This window comes from Nothobranchius furzeri, chromosome 11 (genome assembly GCF_043380555.1).
Source record: "Nothobranchius furzeri strain GRZ-AD chromosome 11, NfurGRZ-RIMD1, whole genome shotgun sequence".
Taxonomy (NCBI): Eukaryota; Metazoa; Chordata; class Actinopteri; order Cyprinodontiformes; family Nothobranchiidae; genus Nothobranchius; species Nothobranchius furzeri.
This window is the reverse complement of record NC_091751.1, coordinates 39,478,928-39,496,764: the sequence shown is the minus strand read 5'-3', so window position 1 is coordinate 39,496,764 and position 17,837 is coordinate 39,478,928. Positions and strand designations below refer to the sequence as shown.

Genomic DNA, 17,837 nt, shown 5'->3' with positions numbered 1-17,837 from the left:
GAAGCCTCTGGGATGAGAGGCTAAATGTCTCCAACATATCCAGAAACGTCCAGCTGTTTTCCTACAGGCTGCAGCAGCCGTTCAGTCAGAACAGAAAGTGAAACTTAAACATAGCAGCTGTCAATAACAATCTAACACATTTCAAACATTAAAACTCTCAACAAAAATAGTTCAAAAAGGAAATAAAATTTTTTATTTATTATTATTATTATTATTTATTGTGGCAGAAGCTGGTGTGGTCCACCACAGAGAAGGTTCTCTAGCATGATGACTTTATTTATTCTACAGGTTATTGTTCAGACGCTCAAGTGGCTGCGTCTGACTGCTGACGTTCCGTGTGTGTTTTTATTTCTGCAGTGAGACAAACTTACCTCACACCGTCCAGAGTTTGTTCTTTAAAGCTTCTATTAAATCCACTGTGTTGACGTATTTTAACAAGTTTCTCTATGGCGCATTTTTCGCTGTAGAAGTTAAAGTTTGCGTTAAGGAGTAAAAGTCCGGCAGACGAGTTTGTTTATATCTGGCCGCTGCGCGCCGGGTGGGGGGAGGGGGGGACTAGTGCTGCACACAGACAGCTGGTGTGATCAGCTCTGAAAAGTGTTGATCACAATTTGCAGATCACGTTTATTTTTCATGGAGATCAGCAGCGGATTCCTCTTCCATCCGCATTGTAGGAATCAAAACTAGGAATCGGGGAAAAAAAACTTTGAACGATTCCGGGAAAAACTAACAGTTGGAACCGGTTCCAATCGATGCTCGATACGTGTCAAAGCTGTTAAGAAGTTTTCATTAGATCTACAACTGAATAAGTGTTGGAATGAGTCTCATTTGGGAGAATAACTACAGCAAATTGATATTAAATGCAAAAATTGCTATAACTCAGATGTTTTTTTCACACATTAAGCTAACATTTATCTGAAAGATAGTCATAACTCATAACATAACATTTATCACTTATAACACTCTGCAGTGGTGTCATCTCAGAGGCTTTTTGAAGCTAAATGCAAAGGAAAACATGCACATCCATTAATGGGGTTAGGAAAGGCTTTAAATAGCATTCATGCCTAGTCTAAACCAATGTGGTTAGGTCAGGTGTACCTCACATTTATTATAAATTAGTTTATATTTGGTGTAAACATTTATAGATGGTAAGCTAGGACAGAAGTAATTTTCTGTTCCAAAAGCTGTGCATCAAAAGTACTTGTTGTTTCCACTGGAAGTTACGTTCTGAGCAGTTTTATGATCAAGCATTACTTCAAAGACCAGGTTTGTGTAGGTGTGTTTCAACCTCATTCCTCATTCTGTGTTTTAATAGGGTGTGCACACACACACACACACACGCACGCACGCACGCACGCACACACACACACACACACACACACACACACACACACACACACACACACACACACACGTGACTGAAGAGAGAAGTATGAGAATGACTGAGCAGATCCTCCCGCTCAACAGCTGCATGCCTGAGTTTCTGCTGGACGAGTTGTCCTTAGCAGGCAGAATAAGTGAGAAGACGGCGTGACTCATCATCGTCTCATCTCTTCGTTAATCTCGTGGTGATCTTAGCTGGACTGTACACTCAGCCTCTGAAGAGGATTAAATCTTCTCCGTCCCAATCTCATTCCTTTGTTCTGATTGGGTTCACGGAGAGCTGGGCTCTGAAAGAATCCATTATGTTGTCTTTAATTTTATTAGCTGTTGCATACGAAGCAGAAAGGAGGAACTTTTATCTCATGGTTTATCTGAACTTAAAGACAATCATATGTGCTTTTGTTTATATTTAATAGAGTTTTTATTTTTAACTTATTCTGCAAAAGATTCGTTTTACAACATATTGATGAAGGAAAGTTTTGTAAACGCTTGCGTACTTCTGGATGTGAAAACTTGGTTTTCTGTTGTGATTATTTTTAAAATGTGATTCTTTCGGTCTGTTCTGGGAAAAGCACACAAGTTGTAACAAAACACTTGGAGACTGTTGTTAAGGATTTGAATATAGATGTGTGGTGCCTCGCCCCATGAAAATGTCATCTACATTGTGGTTGCAAACAAAGTCCTCTATTCTTGTGACCTGGGTATTTATCAGCCCTCAGTAAGGCACGTTGTTTACACGAGTTTCAGACAGAAGGCCTGTTTCATTTATCACAACTTCCAGGTAATTTTATCGGACCTGTATGGCATGGACATCTCTCAGTTTCATTGGGCTGGCCCAAAAGGACGACTAACCGGGCCGTTTCAGGACCCAAACCAATACCAGCATTGGAGTATGTACCCAGAAATGGCACGGTAGAATGGTTGTGGTTCTTTTCTTCTGATTGGTCGTATCTCAGTGGGAAGATCGCCAAAGCAACAGGCATTCGTAAATTTGAAAGGGTTGCTGGAAAAGCAGAGTTGACACCAAAAAGGGGTGGAAATCCCTCCACAATGCTACCTGCTCCTATTGAGCGCTGTAAAAAAGAATGTCAGATGTGGTCCTTGAATGCAGCTTTTTTCGCCCCATAGCTGTTCTTCCTGTCCCCTCGGTGACGTAAACTATGGTGTAATTTAAGGAACAAAACATCTTTAATGTTATTATTGTCCCATCTATGGCTGTTGGTGCCTTTATGTCACTCACTGCCAAGACAGTCGCATTATGCTGAAGTCTTTATGTCCTTAAAGGGCATTTTTAGTATGGACTCTTTAAAATGTCACAATGTTTATAACTAATCAATGCAGGAAGCATTTTTAATAAATGAGAAAATAACAGTGACTTGCAGTAACTCTTCAAAAATGTCATCTAGCTTAACCTGTATCTGTTTTCTCCCCAGTTCCTCTCCCGAGCCATGGTGATAAATACTTCCTTCTTGTGCTGAGCTGCCTTGTGGACAGTTGGAGGCATCATGGCGCATTTGCCTATTGCCCCGGGGCAGGTGTATGTTGAGGTGGAGTACGGCTATGAGTACAAGGCAAAGGACCGCCTCATTACAATCAAGGAGGGGGAATGCTTCATGCTAATTAAAAAAACGAATCTGGACTGGTGGCAGGTGAAGAAAGATGAAGCATCTAAACCTTTTTATGTACCGGCTCAGTACGTCCGTGAAGTCCGTAAAGCCCTCATGCCACCTTCTAATCCTCTCGTACATTTATCATCTTCTAATGAAAACTCACTTCCAAAAGGTGGTGCTTCACACTTGAAGAAGCCAACCAATCTGGACCTTGGAAATCACGATAAGCCTGCTGAAAACATTCATAGACATGACTCCAAACTACGACTCTCTCCTTCTGCACAATCCTGTTCAAGCAACTTCAGTCCCCCTGTTCACCATAAAAACTATGGTCACCTTCCTCTCTCCCCCACCGAGCAAGAGCGAGCTCATCCTGAGATGTTTGTGCATGGTGAAGGCCCCCACTCAGCCCAAAAAGGCTCTTCCAGCACGCTGCCTTGCACTCGAGCTTATTCACTGGAATCAGGAAAGCCTCTGAATGTGGACAACTTCCATCAGTATGATTCTGGAGAAGAAGAGAGGCACACCAACGGCTCGGAGTCAGGAGACGAACTCAGTAGCTCTTCAACAGAACTTCTCCAGGTAAAGTTCAAAGCTGACTTCTAATGTTTTTTTTTGTTTGATATACATCAAAACATTGTCCTCATCCTTGAGTTTAGCAGTTTCTCCATTTGCATGCAAAATAACTCTGACCAATCAGAATTTAGATATTTTATCTGGGCAGTGATGTTGCCATGTGGAGGTTTTCCCTTCACAAATGTCTACGGAGGTGAGAACTGTCATGGTGACATAAGTCAGTCTAGAGTTTCCCACAAGTTTGGGTGAAATATAACAATTTCCAAGAGATAGTCATCAGTCTGAAATATGGCAATGGGCGATATATTTGCTCTCATTTGCTATTTCATGCATCAGTCAACAATATACTGCAGTACAATTGGTTCAAGCTACACATGGTAGTAAGGGGCGGGACTTCTGACCTATTGGCCAGTAGTTGAAGGTTGAGCCTCAGCAGAGAGGGTAACCTTTCACCTTTTGGGTCAGGGAATATGTTGAGGTTCTGTTGAGAAAGGAACTCATTTGAAGGAATGTTTCCCGTGGTAAAACTGTTGGATTGTGGACGAACGGCTTTTACTGGAGTACTTTTATTGGACATCCGTGAATGTAAAAAGATGCTTTTTGTTCGAGAGGATGCTTCAATCTGGGAGTTGGTCAATAATCCAAAGGGTTCAAATGAAGGCAACTGGACTTCTTTGGTTTCTTGAAGACGTTTTGCTTCTCATCCGAGGAGCTTTGTCAATTCTGACTGGAATATGGGAGGGTCAAGCTTAGAAACTGTAGCCGTCTGTTGTTGTTTAACGGGCAGAAACTACCTATTAACACCCCTCCTCCCTACCCTCTGATGAGTCGTTAGCCTCTATTGTGTGGGAGTTGTATTGATTAGGTGCAGGAGGGTGTGACCTAGACTGAAACCATCAGATTCCAGTCAGAACTGACAAAGCTCCTCGGATAAAAAGCAAAACGTGTCAAGAAAGCAAAGAAGTCCTGCTGCCTTTATTTGAACCCTTTTGAGTTACCATGACCTGGATGACTGAGAACCTTCACCAGTGAGTTGGCCATTATTTTAAATTTCTGAGGAGTTTGATTTAAGTTTTTTTGTGTCAACAGTTGTGGTTGTTGGCATATACCATCACAACGTGCCCTATAGGTTAGAAATTGTACGTCACTTTGGTTAAAAGTGTCTGCCAAATAAATAAATTAACATCATTGCAATAACTAGTCCCATGTGTTGAGCGATATATAATATGTATGTGTTCATAGAAAAGTTTGACGTGGAATTGTGTAACGTCCCATCTGCGAGACTAATTCATAGGCAAACAAAGATTGGCAAAGGGCTTGGCTTATCGTTGATGGTCCATAAATGTGTCCAGTCACTATACCTCCTTTCCCACTGTAATGAACTGAGCATGCTGTACCAATCAGAAGTCATATTAAAAATGAGTCTTTTACATTGTTTTAGCCTTTACAGAACCATTAATGTTAGAGCCCTGCACTGAAGCCCTAGGCCCTCGGGTCGGCCCGGCCCGACGGCTCGAGGGCCGGGCTTCGGGCCAACGACTGTGTAATTACCACGGACACGGGCCGGGCGCCTTTATTTTTAATCAAATTCATAAAAAAATTGAAACACTTATACGCAGCAGTACAGCCCTGCGCGGGACTGTTTTTTTCATCCCGCTCCCACTGAATTTCTGACCATTACCGCCCACACCCGCAGCGTGCATGTCTACTCCCGCCCGCACAACTCGGAGAAATTATTACCTCACAATAAAAGAGATGTATTGAGTTTGCGTCCTCTCTGGTCCTAGAGAAAACATGTCATTTTACAGGCTATACAGGGGTGGTCTTACTGTGAGACCGGGTTGACGCGTCACACTTGTGCTTAATCATATGTGCTTTCTGAGCTGAAGACGATGTGAGATTCTGGGCTTCTCCTCAGACAGGCTCATGGATTCGTCGCCACATTGGAGACAGGAACAAGCACTATTCAGCCAATGTTTCATAACCAGGGAACATTTTCTAAGTGACAAGTCTCTCTGAGAGACCGGGTTTGGAAAACACTCACTTCAGTGGGAGGAACCTTCCCGCATGCGCTCTGGTTCTGCTACGTGCTCCAAGCCAATCTCCACAACTTCAGCTCTCTGTGCACATATGCGCTGACAGTGAGCTGCGCTGAGCAGTGTCCAGCTCAGATGTTCAGATGGGAATCTTTTCTTGGGTGATTTAGCTACATCTGCAATGTGTGTAACGAATAAAATGTCAGTTTGTCTGCATGCGTCAGGGTAATTCTTTCTATTCTTTCTTCGTCAAAATAAACGGTCAAATACGGGAACTATCCGGTCAACACAAGCCCTGCTTTTGACTGTTTTTTTGTGAAAATTGTTGGAAAGAGATAAAATTTAACTTGATTACCACCAGAGCCAGTGCGCCGTCATCTCCTTGACGGTAAATGAGGGAAAAACAAATTGATCGGATCCTGCACGTCAGGATTGACGCACTTTGTTTTAATTTAGTTGGTTAAAAAAAAAGTCGGGCTCGGGTCGGGCCAGAGAATCCTGAAAACCTTTTCGGGTCGGGCTGGGGCTCCACCCCCTCGGGCCGGACACGGGCTCAGATTTTAGGCCCGTGCAGGGCTCTAATTAATGTGTTATGGCTGCCTGTAAAGAACCAGCTGCTTGGAGCCACTCCATTTACAATTTACCCAAGTAATGTAAGATATTCGGACTGCCGTCTCTGTCAGTGATGAGGCTCATTCATTTGTTATACACTTAAGCATTCTTGACACTTCTTCCTCTTTGCCTTATTTGGGAATTGATGTGTTCATTTCACCTTTTGACACGCTCAATAATCACTACAAACTTAATTCTTAAGCGTGTTCCAGAAATAATTTCCTAAAATAAGAGCGGCTTCTGACTTTTAATGTTATTGTAAGGATGTCAGGAAATATGTTATAAACTAGAAATCCAGAAAGTTATTCTTCATGATATGAACATACAGGTGTCGACTGTTCATAAGAGCTGCGCAGTGGCACAATGATTAGAGCTGTTGCCTTGCAGCAAGTAGGTCCGGGGTTCGCTTCCCGGCCTGGGGTCTTTCTGCATGGAGTTTGCATGTTCTCCCTGTGCATGCGTGGGTTCTCTCCGGGTACTCTGGCTTCCTCCCACAGTCCAAAAACATGACTGTTAGGTTGATTGGTCTGTCCAAATTGTCCTTAGGTGTGAGTGTGTGTGTGATTGTTTGTCCTTTGTGTCTCTGTGTTGCCCTGCGATGGACTGACTCTCTGTCCAGGGTGTACCCCGCCTGATTGCCCATTGACCGGTAGAGTTAGGCACCAGTCCCCTCCCGCGACCCTACGTGGACAAGCGGGTTCAGAAAATTGATGGATGGATGGATGGATGGATGGATGGATGGATGGATGGACTTGTTCATAATTGGTGGGTTCTTCACACTTCAGCATAGGGCTGGGCGATAGAACAATAGCAATACATATATGAGATAACTTTTTCTTAGACATATGAGAATGGTCGATAGAAACTATGATTTAAAGAACAGATAAACAGCCAAGTGTTGCCCTGCGCTGAACCAATCAATGACTGGAGGTACACGGCAGCCAAAAACACTGCTAATGGCTAGTGTATGTGTAGCTGGAGCCTCTTACTGCAGCATCGCTGGAAAAAATGGAAAGAAATGAGCACCCAAAAGGAAAGAAAAAGACTGTGAACACAACAAATGACATCGCTGGCAACATGGGTCTGATCCGCTCAGTCATGTGGACGTATTTGGCTAGTTAGCGTTTACAAAAACAGAGTAGCTATTAGCTAAAGAATTGAAATTTCTTTCTTTTTTTTTAAAAGGAATTTCTTTCCTTAAAAAATGTATTAGGGATGTTTTTGTCCTCTATGACTCAAGAGTATAGTAAATTAAAGTGAAGCCTGAGAGTTAAACCATTTTTTGTATTTAAATAAAAGAATTGTATTGCTTATTCTTAAAGAAGTTATAATTCAATGCCAATTTTGTTCATTTGACATCAACAGAATATCTCCTTTTTGTTTTGTTCTCTAAAGCTTGAAGATTTTATTTTAAAAGAACCCTCTTTTATTATCCACACCAGTTATAAAAGGATGAAATGTTCATCTTTTGCAGCGCTCCTCCATGGGCGTGGGGGGTTTGCACACATTTCGCTGCTGTTTCTCACCAGTATCAGCTGATGGAGGGCTCTAGTTTCGTTGCGCCGTTCGTGTCAGCGGACACGGTAGGGTTGGGGAGGGGCATGACGCTTAGCCTGGCGGGTGGCCAATCAAAGCCTGGCGGTCTGCCAGGCTTATAAAGCGCTGGGGGACACCCTGCTATAGCTCTACACATAAACAGAATGCGCTGAAAGTGAAAACTACTCAGCAACATACGACAATAGCCTTGCGTGAATAGTTCACCAGAATGATTGACATTTATGCAGACGAATGATTCAGATGATCCACCCGGAAGACAATTATCCTCCGCAATACCTTTAAGATCGACAAAAACATTTGTTTTATATTGTAATATTTATATTGATATTGACTGATGTAAAAAATAACATCACAGGATTTATTCCACAAAAGAAATGATCATATATTTTCTTTCAAATGTATTTTTATTAAACAAAGACTCAGTATCAAACAACCAAAATACCTCAGACACTTTTTCCCCCCACTATGAACAGTTAGCATGTATATACTTCAACACATGAGCATGCATGTATACAGACAAACAAACCTATACGTCTATATGAATCAAAACACTACTTTTAAAGTACAATTAAAATAGAAATAACAACAACAATTAAAAATACATAAACAATAAAAATGAAATGGGGTAAGGGTGGGTTTGTAGGCTAATAAAACACAATAGTCATAGATCTCTCAAAGAAAGGTACCATAATTTATAAAATGTATTTTTACATCCATGCACAGAATACCTTATTTTCTCCAATATATACAAGACATAATATATTTTGCCCATTGTGTAAGTGAAGGGGGTGTAGAAGCTTTCCACCTAAGAAGTATAGCTTTTTGGGCCAGTAGTGATGAAAAATGTAAAACTTTAAACTTGGAGTTGGGCAAGTCAAGATTAGGCATCACTCCCAAAATAGCACAAAGTGGATCTGGCTCTATGTGATGTTGCAGGACTTCAGACATTGTATGGAAAACTAAAACCCAGAATTTAGACAAAGAAATGCTCATATTCTGAGTTAACTCTTATAAAGAACTTAGGGTCATTATGTAACCTCCATGCATCCAGTTTCCAGTCCTTTTTGTGAAAATCCCTTATTTATTGGGATTTTATTAATCTAAAAAACAGAATTAAGATTAGCCTCATCTGTACAACACCCTTTGTTTTGACCTTGTCAGTTTGCTTGGACGTAAACGCCGACTGAATATGTTTTGTGTGAAAGGTTATCAGAAAGAGAACAAATGCAGTTTCAGTTCGTGAAGCAGCCTGACCCACAATGGGTGTCTTTCCTTCCTCGGTCGTTCTTTGTTCTGTTTAAATGGCAGAATAAAGGTCAAAGTAGTCGAGTACCATGTGGTTTTGTATACAACCAGTGTGGGTTTATGTGTCATTCTTTGTGTTATTGTGACACAAATGATCTGTTTTATTTTTCTGTCTTTATTCTTCTGGGTTGACCTCTTAATCAGGATTCAGCAAAAAAATTCTCCATGTTTGTTTTCTTTGATTTTCCCCTGAAAGAAATCCTTTTTTTTACACGTTTGGTGATGCCAGTTTGATCACAGCAACTTGCATTGTTTCAAACCAGTTTGACGGAATTACAATAAATTATTCAAGATATCTCTGAGTTCCTCGTGCAAAGCAAGCTAGTTGGAGACTTGGAGTGAGTCATTTGTGTATCGATGTGTAATTCTGATCACAGTTTTAATATTTGCATCCTCATCTTTAAAACACTGGGATAATGAGACAGCTAAATCTGCTCCAGAATCCTGTCTTTAATCTGACGTGTGAAGTGACACTTTTGAGCGTAAATAGATTGTTTTCCCACCCTGACACATCTTCTGGGTTTCACCTCAACTCGTGAACCCAGATTGCTGCTGACTTTAGTTCCTGCCGCCATCAGCAGCATTTACGGAAGATATCATCTAATTCTGCGTCCACCATGTCTTTTATTTCCCTTCAGTGGAAACCGGTTATCGCTTATTTTTGTAAATCAGGATTTTAATCTGAATCTTCACCCGTGATCTGTCCCTTTTTAGATGGTTCACTAAAAACATCCAGAAGAGATTTATGAATGTGCTGTTCCTTTTGGTGATTGTTGTTTAGTCAGCTCCGCAAAGCCCAGGTAATCCAGAAGGTGGGTGTTTCCCACTGGGACCTGCTGACATGAAACTACTCAAGTTTCAGCTGATTACTTGTTTGTTTTTGCTCCGTCCTTTCCACATCACGCAGCTGGTGATACCAGAAAAGGTGTTGGCCTGAACATCCCCTCATTTTCCTCACGTTTTCTCCTTTCAGGTGTTGCTAATAGCCACTTACCTTTCCAGCAGTGATTATTTTAAGGATGATAAAGAATGAAAATGTAGAATAGGGCTGCACGATATTAGGAAAACCTGCGATATTCGATAACAGTGCTTAATATTGCGATGTCGATATTATTCACGATAAATGAACAAATACTTAATTATGCAGTGTTGATGTCATCTGGCGTGTGACGTCTGCTCTGGGTTCAAAGCAAACAAAAACTAATGCATGAATTCCATTACAACATAACATTTTTATTGCAAAAATATGCAGCTGCACCTGCTACTGTATTAGCAGCAAAACAACAAACAGCATGCATGCAGTTTCTCAGTGACTTTAAAACATCACCTCCACCATAAAACTTTTTCTGATGCTCCAAATACAGAAAAACATCCCTTACCAGGGTTTTTTGAATAAATAAATAAAATCAGACAATAAGTTTAAATGTTAAATAATAGTTAACATCACTTAAATGCAACAGCACATTCTCTCATTGCTACTGAACATTTTCTCCACTTATGTGGTTATGATATAAGGCTGTTGCTGTAATTGGGAAGTGATCTGTGCTGGGCCAAACTAGCAGAATATTAAGATTTTTTGAGGGAAAGAGAAAAACAATTGTCTACCTTTCAGAAGAGGAACTGGCAAAAAGCTACATGGAAAATATGTGAAAACGTTTGTTTTTAACCCCAAATTGAACAAGTTTACCTAGATCTTAAAAAGCAGCTCAGATGATGAAACTGCAACCATGATTCTGATAACAAGCTAACAAATTGAACTAGCTCCTCTTAAGATAACCGGCTAGCAGAGCTTCTGACTGACAGTTTATGTGCAGCAGCAAATCAACTATCCTGATTAACAAGGTTATAAAAGGTCATAAATGAAAAATCACTTTGATGTGTGGGGGAACTTTTCCAGGCCCTCTTTAGCAGGGTGGGACTGGGAGGAGAGTGCTGTAGCCTTTTAGCTGGAAGCTAACCGGAGCCACCACCCAGTGGAACACTAGCGACATGGAGGTGGGTTGGTTCACCGGCACGTGTCGGAGTCAGCCCGGTTATTATCAGCTGCTTAACGACACAGAGCGGACTTGCGTTCACGTTTGAAAGCAGCGCTGATTCCAGAAACCTCAGCACAAAGTGCGTTCGTTGCTCTGAGCCAGCATGACGAACAAGGGAACGGCGCCGCTAACTCAGTTCGGGTGTTGCTTTCCATCTAAGGGTCTACGTAGGGGGCAGGCGTATTACGTGAACAGACCCATCTGATTGGCCGCATATCAGAAGGGCTTCATTTGATTGGTCAAATAATACTTCAGCGTAAAAAACAGAGCTGGTTTACAAAAAGGTGATGTATGACACGGATGGAAATGTTTGAACTAAACATTTATCGCCGTTTTTGACGTGCTTTGCGATGGGCCTATCGCACATCCTGTTATCGCGATGACGATAATTTTTTGATATATTGTTCAGCCCTAATGTAGAAGGAACATTAGAAACAGTATGAATGATTATTTATTTATTGTTTACTTTTTGGATTCTCATTAGCTGCCAAAACATGACAGCTACTCTTCCTTAGGTCTTCTTTGCAATTAACTTCGAATCCTATCACATTTTTAAGACTCATACCAGAACATCTAGTAATCATTATACTGTTCTCACTACAAAAAGAACAATATTATTTCAGTATAAATAGTGTTCAGATATTTTTTTAAATCACAGTACATTTTTATTTCACACAAATTATTATTCCCAATAATCATACCAGCTGTGTGAATATTAGGAAGTAGAGCTTTATTTGTCGTCCAGCTGTTTGGTCGTGATCTTTTTCTCCATCTCGTCCAGCTCCACCTGAGAAGCTACGTCGAAATCCTTTTTGTTGTTTTAACTAGACCAGAAACAAGAACCCACCTTCGACGGGTCACAGTTTTTTCTTCTATTTGCAATTCAGTTGTTACACCCGTTAATACTGTGATCATTATATGGACGGACGGACGTCAAAGGGCTTGTCCGTCCGTCTATATAATGATCACAGTATTAATGGGTGTAACAACTGAATTGCAAATAGAAGAAAAAACTTGAAGGGACGGATGGACGGACAAGCTCTTTGACGGACGGATGGATGGATGTAGAGCACTGCGCGCAGGCGCGCAGATGGGGTGGGGGACGGGGGGGATCTGTCCCTGCCAGATTCAGATTGACCCCGATTCGTCCCCCCCCCCCCCAACTAAGGCCAGAAAGAAAACAAAATCGAAGGTTAAGTGCTTGAAACTCCTTTTTCCAATTACATTGAATACAGCATGACGTAAACAAACACCGATTCCAGAGGCGCCAAAGTGGTTGCTGCTAGGATGCAGGATGAAGCGACAAAGGCAAACAACGATTTCTGCGTATTTAAAAAAGACCAACAGTGTAAGTAGGCGGGACCGATCTGTTTGTTTATGCATGTTGGTTATAGATTCAGTACTTTGTTGTCAGTGTTGGGACTTACTCGTTAAAAGCGCCAAAGCCTCATTGCTGACTTTAACAAGTCTCATCTACAAATATGATCCCTCACGAAGTTACTGCTTTACACCAGAAGATAGTGGAGATGTGGAACCTTCAGGCTGAGCAAAGCTTGGGAGGTTTTAGAGTTTGAAAAACACCTCCCGCTGAGAAGCTCCCAGTAGGGGAGAGGAGGAGATGTGCGCAACATGAAGAGCGCAAATATTAGATAAAACGTATAATTGCCGGCAGGTCTGGTCTTTGTTGACTGATCACTTTGTCTGGTGATGACTGACTCTGATTATGAAGCAGAATATTGACTCTGATGAAGAAATTCACTCATCCAGCCGGGAAGATTGACGCTGCTGCAGCATCAGACAGCTGGTGCTGCACGAGAGATGTGTGGAGTTTACAAGCTCCAAACGTTGGGTTTGATGTTGGTTTAACCTTCTCTGGGACGTGATGGATGTAGAAATGATGGTAAAAACACAGCTAACGTGATACTTGTAGCGACAATGTAAAAAAAAAGCCGTAAAAAGAGGCAGATGCTGATGCGTTTGATATGGAAGTCAATAAATCATAAAAAAGTAAAATATAAAATTTAAAAAGAGATTTATATATTTAAATAAAAAATAAAAACTTTCCAAATATAATGAAAATTTATAAATAACGTAAAAATACGAAGGAGCAACCACTGGTCAGGCTGAAAAGTTTGGGAACCACTGCTCTAAGTGATAAGTGAATTTCATTTTTTAAATATATTTTATGTGCAGTTTTTTTTAGGGCTTTTATGTTTTCTGTAAATGTTGGTATGCTGAAAATCATTTAATGTTTTGCATAAAGCATGAGGTTTTGGTTAGTAACTGATTGGGAGAATAACAAATGACTGAATTAAATAGTGGAGCGCCTCTGTTAGTGCGCCCCAGGGCAGCTGTGGCTACATCGTAGCTCATCACCATCAGTGTGCGAATGTGTGTGTGAATGGATGAATGATACACTGTAGTGTAAAGCGCTTTGGTGTCCTTACTCTGAGAGGCGCTATACAAGTGCGGATCATTTATCATTTATAGTGTTATCAGGCAGAGCTTTGTTGCCAGCGTTCCACTGCATAATGGCTTCAAACACGTATATTAAAGTGTTAGTTTTTACGGAAACCATTGGATGAAATTACACAAACTGACTGAGCTCTAGTTAAGGCGCTTGCAATAGCTTGTATGTGTGTGTGTGTGTGTGTGTGTGTGGGCGGGGGGTGCATTGGAACTTTGTCCCCCAGTTTGAAAATCCTATCTGCGCCCCTGCCTGCGCGGGACTGTTTTCTTCATCCCGCTCCAGCTGAATTTCTCACCATTACCGCCCGCAACCGCAACGTGTGTGTTACACTCCCACCCGCAGTATGCATGTCTACTCCCTCCCGCAACCGCAAAACTCGGAGAAATTATTACCTCACAACAAGAAAAGAGATGTATTGAGTTTGTGTCCTCTCTGGTCCTGGAGAAAACATGTAATTTTATAGGCTATACCAGGGGTCGGCAACCCGCAGCTCTTCCATCCATCTGATGCGGCTCTCTGTGCTTGTAAAGAAATTAATGGATATTTAAATGAAATGCTTTATATTTTACTGAATTAATTCAGAGACCTGAATGAGAAATATTAACACAATCGGAGAAACTCCTCCAAATGTTTGACTTGCCTTGACTTGCTTTATATTTTTGATTCATTTTTTTTACTATTTTGTTTTTGATTTTTGTTGTTCTTGAATAAAGTATTTGTTTATTTATTGCAATTCATATCGGCATCGCAATTTTAGTCACTGTTATCGCACATCTCAGGTTTTCCTAATATTGTGCAGCCCTAATTTGCAGCCTGCAGCACAAAATAATATAAATTATGGGGATGCATAAATATGTCGCATGGCCTCTTTTGCGTTCTTTTATTCAGGTACAGGAAGAATATTTAAACATCTGTGGATTCCAAATACTGTCAGGGATTGATTCCATCTGCATTACTATTGATTGTACAAGTCTGGTTGTTTTAAAAGGCAGAATTATCTCGCGAATTCCAGAATGTTTTCAAAACGAAAACCTTTGGATGGAAACGCAACACGCCACAGATGACAAGATTCATTCATCCTCATGCAGCTGTTTCCATTTGCTATTCTTCATGCATTAGCCCTTTATTTTGTCAGCTTTTCTACTTAACTAAATCAAATTGTTGTGCTCAAGGCTAGAGATTGACCAACAGGTTTTTTGTTGCTGATACCGATATGTGGAGGTCATGATGGCCGATATGTGCTGCTGATAATTTGGGCCCATTTTCATTGCTCACATCTAGATGTTTTCCTACTAAAACATCACAAATAACAGTTGATGCACAACATTTCTCAACCTGACTCCGCTTTTGAACACTGATTTCAACTAACTCTTAATTTTGTGCACCATGCAGGATTTAAGAAAAACATTTAACTAAAGTTAATTTAACAACTCAATAAACTGACTTATGGGCCATTCCCATCTGTACCGGGTCGGCCAGATGGGAATAACCAGGATCACCGGTGACGCCTGGCGCATGTGATTTCAAATAACTCCTCGCTATTTAAACTATAAAATTCTTAAAAAAAAAAAACCCATAAAGGAGCTACTGTGTGGTGCTTAAAGGGTTAATGAAATCAAGGCTGTTTCATATTCTATTCTCCTCTCTAATCAGGCAGTGATCGAGGTCGCTTTTCTAAGAGAGACCTGAATGAGAAATATTAACACAATCGGAGAAACTCCTCCAAATGTTTGACTTGCCTTGCTTTGGTTTTTGTGTCGTAAAGACCTTGTTTCAGCTTCTTTTCAACATCAGTTGCCAACTCCATCATACTCATCACACACTGTTTCTTTTAGCTGACCGTTCCCACTCGCAGCAAAATTCACACCGCCCGCCCCCGCAAGGTTTGTGTTGGGTCCCGCGAGACCCGGCGGGACCCAATCCCGATGCAGCCCTCTAGATGGATGGATAAAAACAAATGGCAAAATGGATGTCTGGCTGGAGAAGATGGGTGGGTTAATGGATGGATGAATGAAAACATTGATGGGTAGATTAAAAATGAATTGATGGATGGCGGGAGATCGACAGGCAGATTAAGGCAGCGTCTGCAATGATGCGGATGCTGAACCTGTCTGTTGTGGTGAAGAAGGAGCTGAGCCGGAGAGTAAGGCTCTTGATTTACCCGTCGATCTACCGCCTAGTCCTCACCTATGGTCACGAGCTTTGGGTAATGACCGAAAGCACAAGATCGCAGATGCAAGTGGCCGAAATTAGTTTTCTCCGAGGTGGCAGGGCTCAGCCTTAGGGATAGGGTGAGGAGCTCGGACATTCGGTAGAGACTCGGAGTAGAGCCGCTGCTTCTCCATATTGAGAGGAGTCAGTTGAGGTGGTTTTGGCATCTTGTTAGGATTCCTCCTGGATGCCTCCCCAGGGAGGTGTTTCAGGCACGTCCAGCCAGCAGGAGGCCCCCTGGTGGACCCAGGACACGTTGGAGAAAGCACATCTCTGAACTGGCCTGGAAACACCTTGGGGTCCTCCTGGAGGAGCTGGTGGAGGTGGGGGGGAGGACGGTCTGGAACTCCCTAGTTGCGATGCTGCCCCCGCAACCCAGAAGAAGAAGAGACAAGATTGATGGATGGAAAAAGTGGTTAATAGAAACACTGAACTGATGGTTCGATAGAATTTTGGAAAACAGGATAAAAGAAAATGGATGGATGGATTAAAAATCAAATCATGGATGGAAAAATTGATGAAGTGATGGATGGATAGATTTCTGGAAAATAGAAGGATGGAAGGAAACTCAATGGATGGGTTAAAAAACAAATGAAAAAAATGTGTGGGTTAATGGATGGGTTGAAAATGGGTGGATGACTAGAAAAACGACTGGATGGAAATTTGATTAACTGATGGATGGAAAGATTTTTGGCAAATAGGATGAAAGAAAATGGATGGATGGATGGATGGATGGACAGAATAAAATCATCTGCTAAATGCATAAACAAAACAAGTTGAACTGTCATACTGTGGTGGATTAGTTGTTGCTTCTATTCTTAAACGTGTAAATGAACGAATAAACGAACAAATGAATGAACTAACTAAGGCATGTCTGCATGCATAAAGCAGAACAAAGTTGTCTCCATGGTAACGTTTGAGTTTCTCTAAAGCCCACCAGCCACTGACCTCGTGTTTGAAAATGTCAGAGTTGCTAGCAGAGACATTGCTAAGTACTTCCATGAATGCAGTACCTGAAGAAGCCTCTGGCCATGTAGAACTGGACTCTATATTCAGTGAAGCAGATGTTTCCCTGTAGCAACTGAATATAATGGCTGTCAAGGTCTCAGTGTGTTTTAATATGTTGCTTCACTGCACTGTCTCATCGACTGCCTTTCATCATCCCGCTGCCGTCGGGATCATAGTAATTCTTTGTCGTTTGCTCTAGCTGCTCGTAAGAACCCTGCATAATGAGCTGAAGGAATTACCGCTCAGTATTGCTTCATAAAACCGTTTTGTTTTGACCTGCCTGGCTGCTACACCCCGGCTCCTTGTTATATGAGAGCATGTCATCATTTGGTGTCTCTTTAATGTTCTAGTTAAGGACAGGAATTGAATTTAAAATGTGAGGAATAGCAGTTGTGGAGTGTTTTATGTGCTTGGCTTCACTGTAAACACCAGTCAGATATAAACTTTTGCATGTCGCGTTTAAAGGCATTACATTTTATAATTTATTCACAGCTGTAGTGACTGGTTTGACTTTTTCTTAGGTTGTTTTTATCAAACCCCAGACATCAAGGCTCCTGATTCTGTATGGTTACTGTATTCCATTGAGAACGTTTGAAGGTTTTGTGATATTTTTCTAACTTTATGTTTACATATGGATGCAGCAAAGTAACGAAGTAATTCTTTCGGACGTATTCAATACCTTTTTTTTTTAGTCTCCCTAATCCTTGGCTGTCACGGTTATAAACACCTCTCAGCCTTGGACAACACCCCTCGCTCTTTATGATGGCTGTAATCAAATAAAGCCCTCTAAATGCTCTCACAGGGATGACGATTGAAGAAAGCACTTCCTCATTTCTTTGATTACTTGATGTGGCAAGAAGTTGACTTTGCATTGGTGAGTCTTTACATCGGTACATCTTAAACACTAACCTAGTTCCTTTTAATTCATTTGCAGTAGGGCTGCACAATATTTCGCAAATATATTGTTGAAAGACAAATTTATGTAACCGCTTGGTGTCAGACAATAAAGTTCTATTCTATTCTATATCATCAT

At 41.3% G+C, this 17,837-nt stretch overlaps 1 protein-coding gene across 4 annotated transcripts in view; it reads left to right on the top strand.

Moving 5' to 3' along the window:
* The window catches only part of arhgap12b (Rho GTPase activating protein 12b), a 98,235-nt gene that overhangs the window by 15,334 nt on the left and 65,064 nt on the right, over positions 1 to 17,837 (top strand). For all 4 annotated transcript variants that reach the window (XM_015956060.3, XM_015956059.3, XM_015956058.3 and 1 more), the window contains exon 2: positions 2,817 to 3,575. In XM_015956060.3, coding sequence (XP_015811546.1) covers positions 2,889 to 3,575 — 687 coding nt within the window. In that variant the 5' untranslated portion in view covers positions 2,817 to 2,888. The remainder of the gene's footprint in view (positions 1 to 2,816; positions 3,576 to 17,837) is intronic.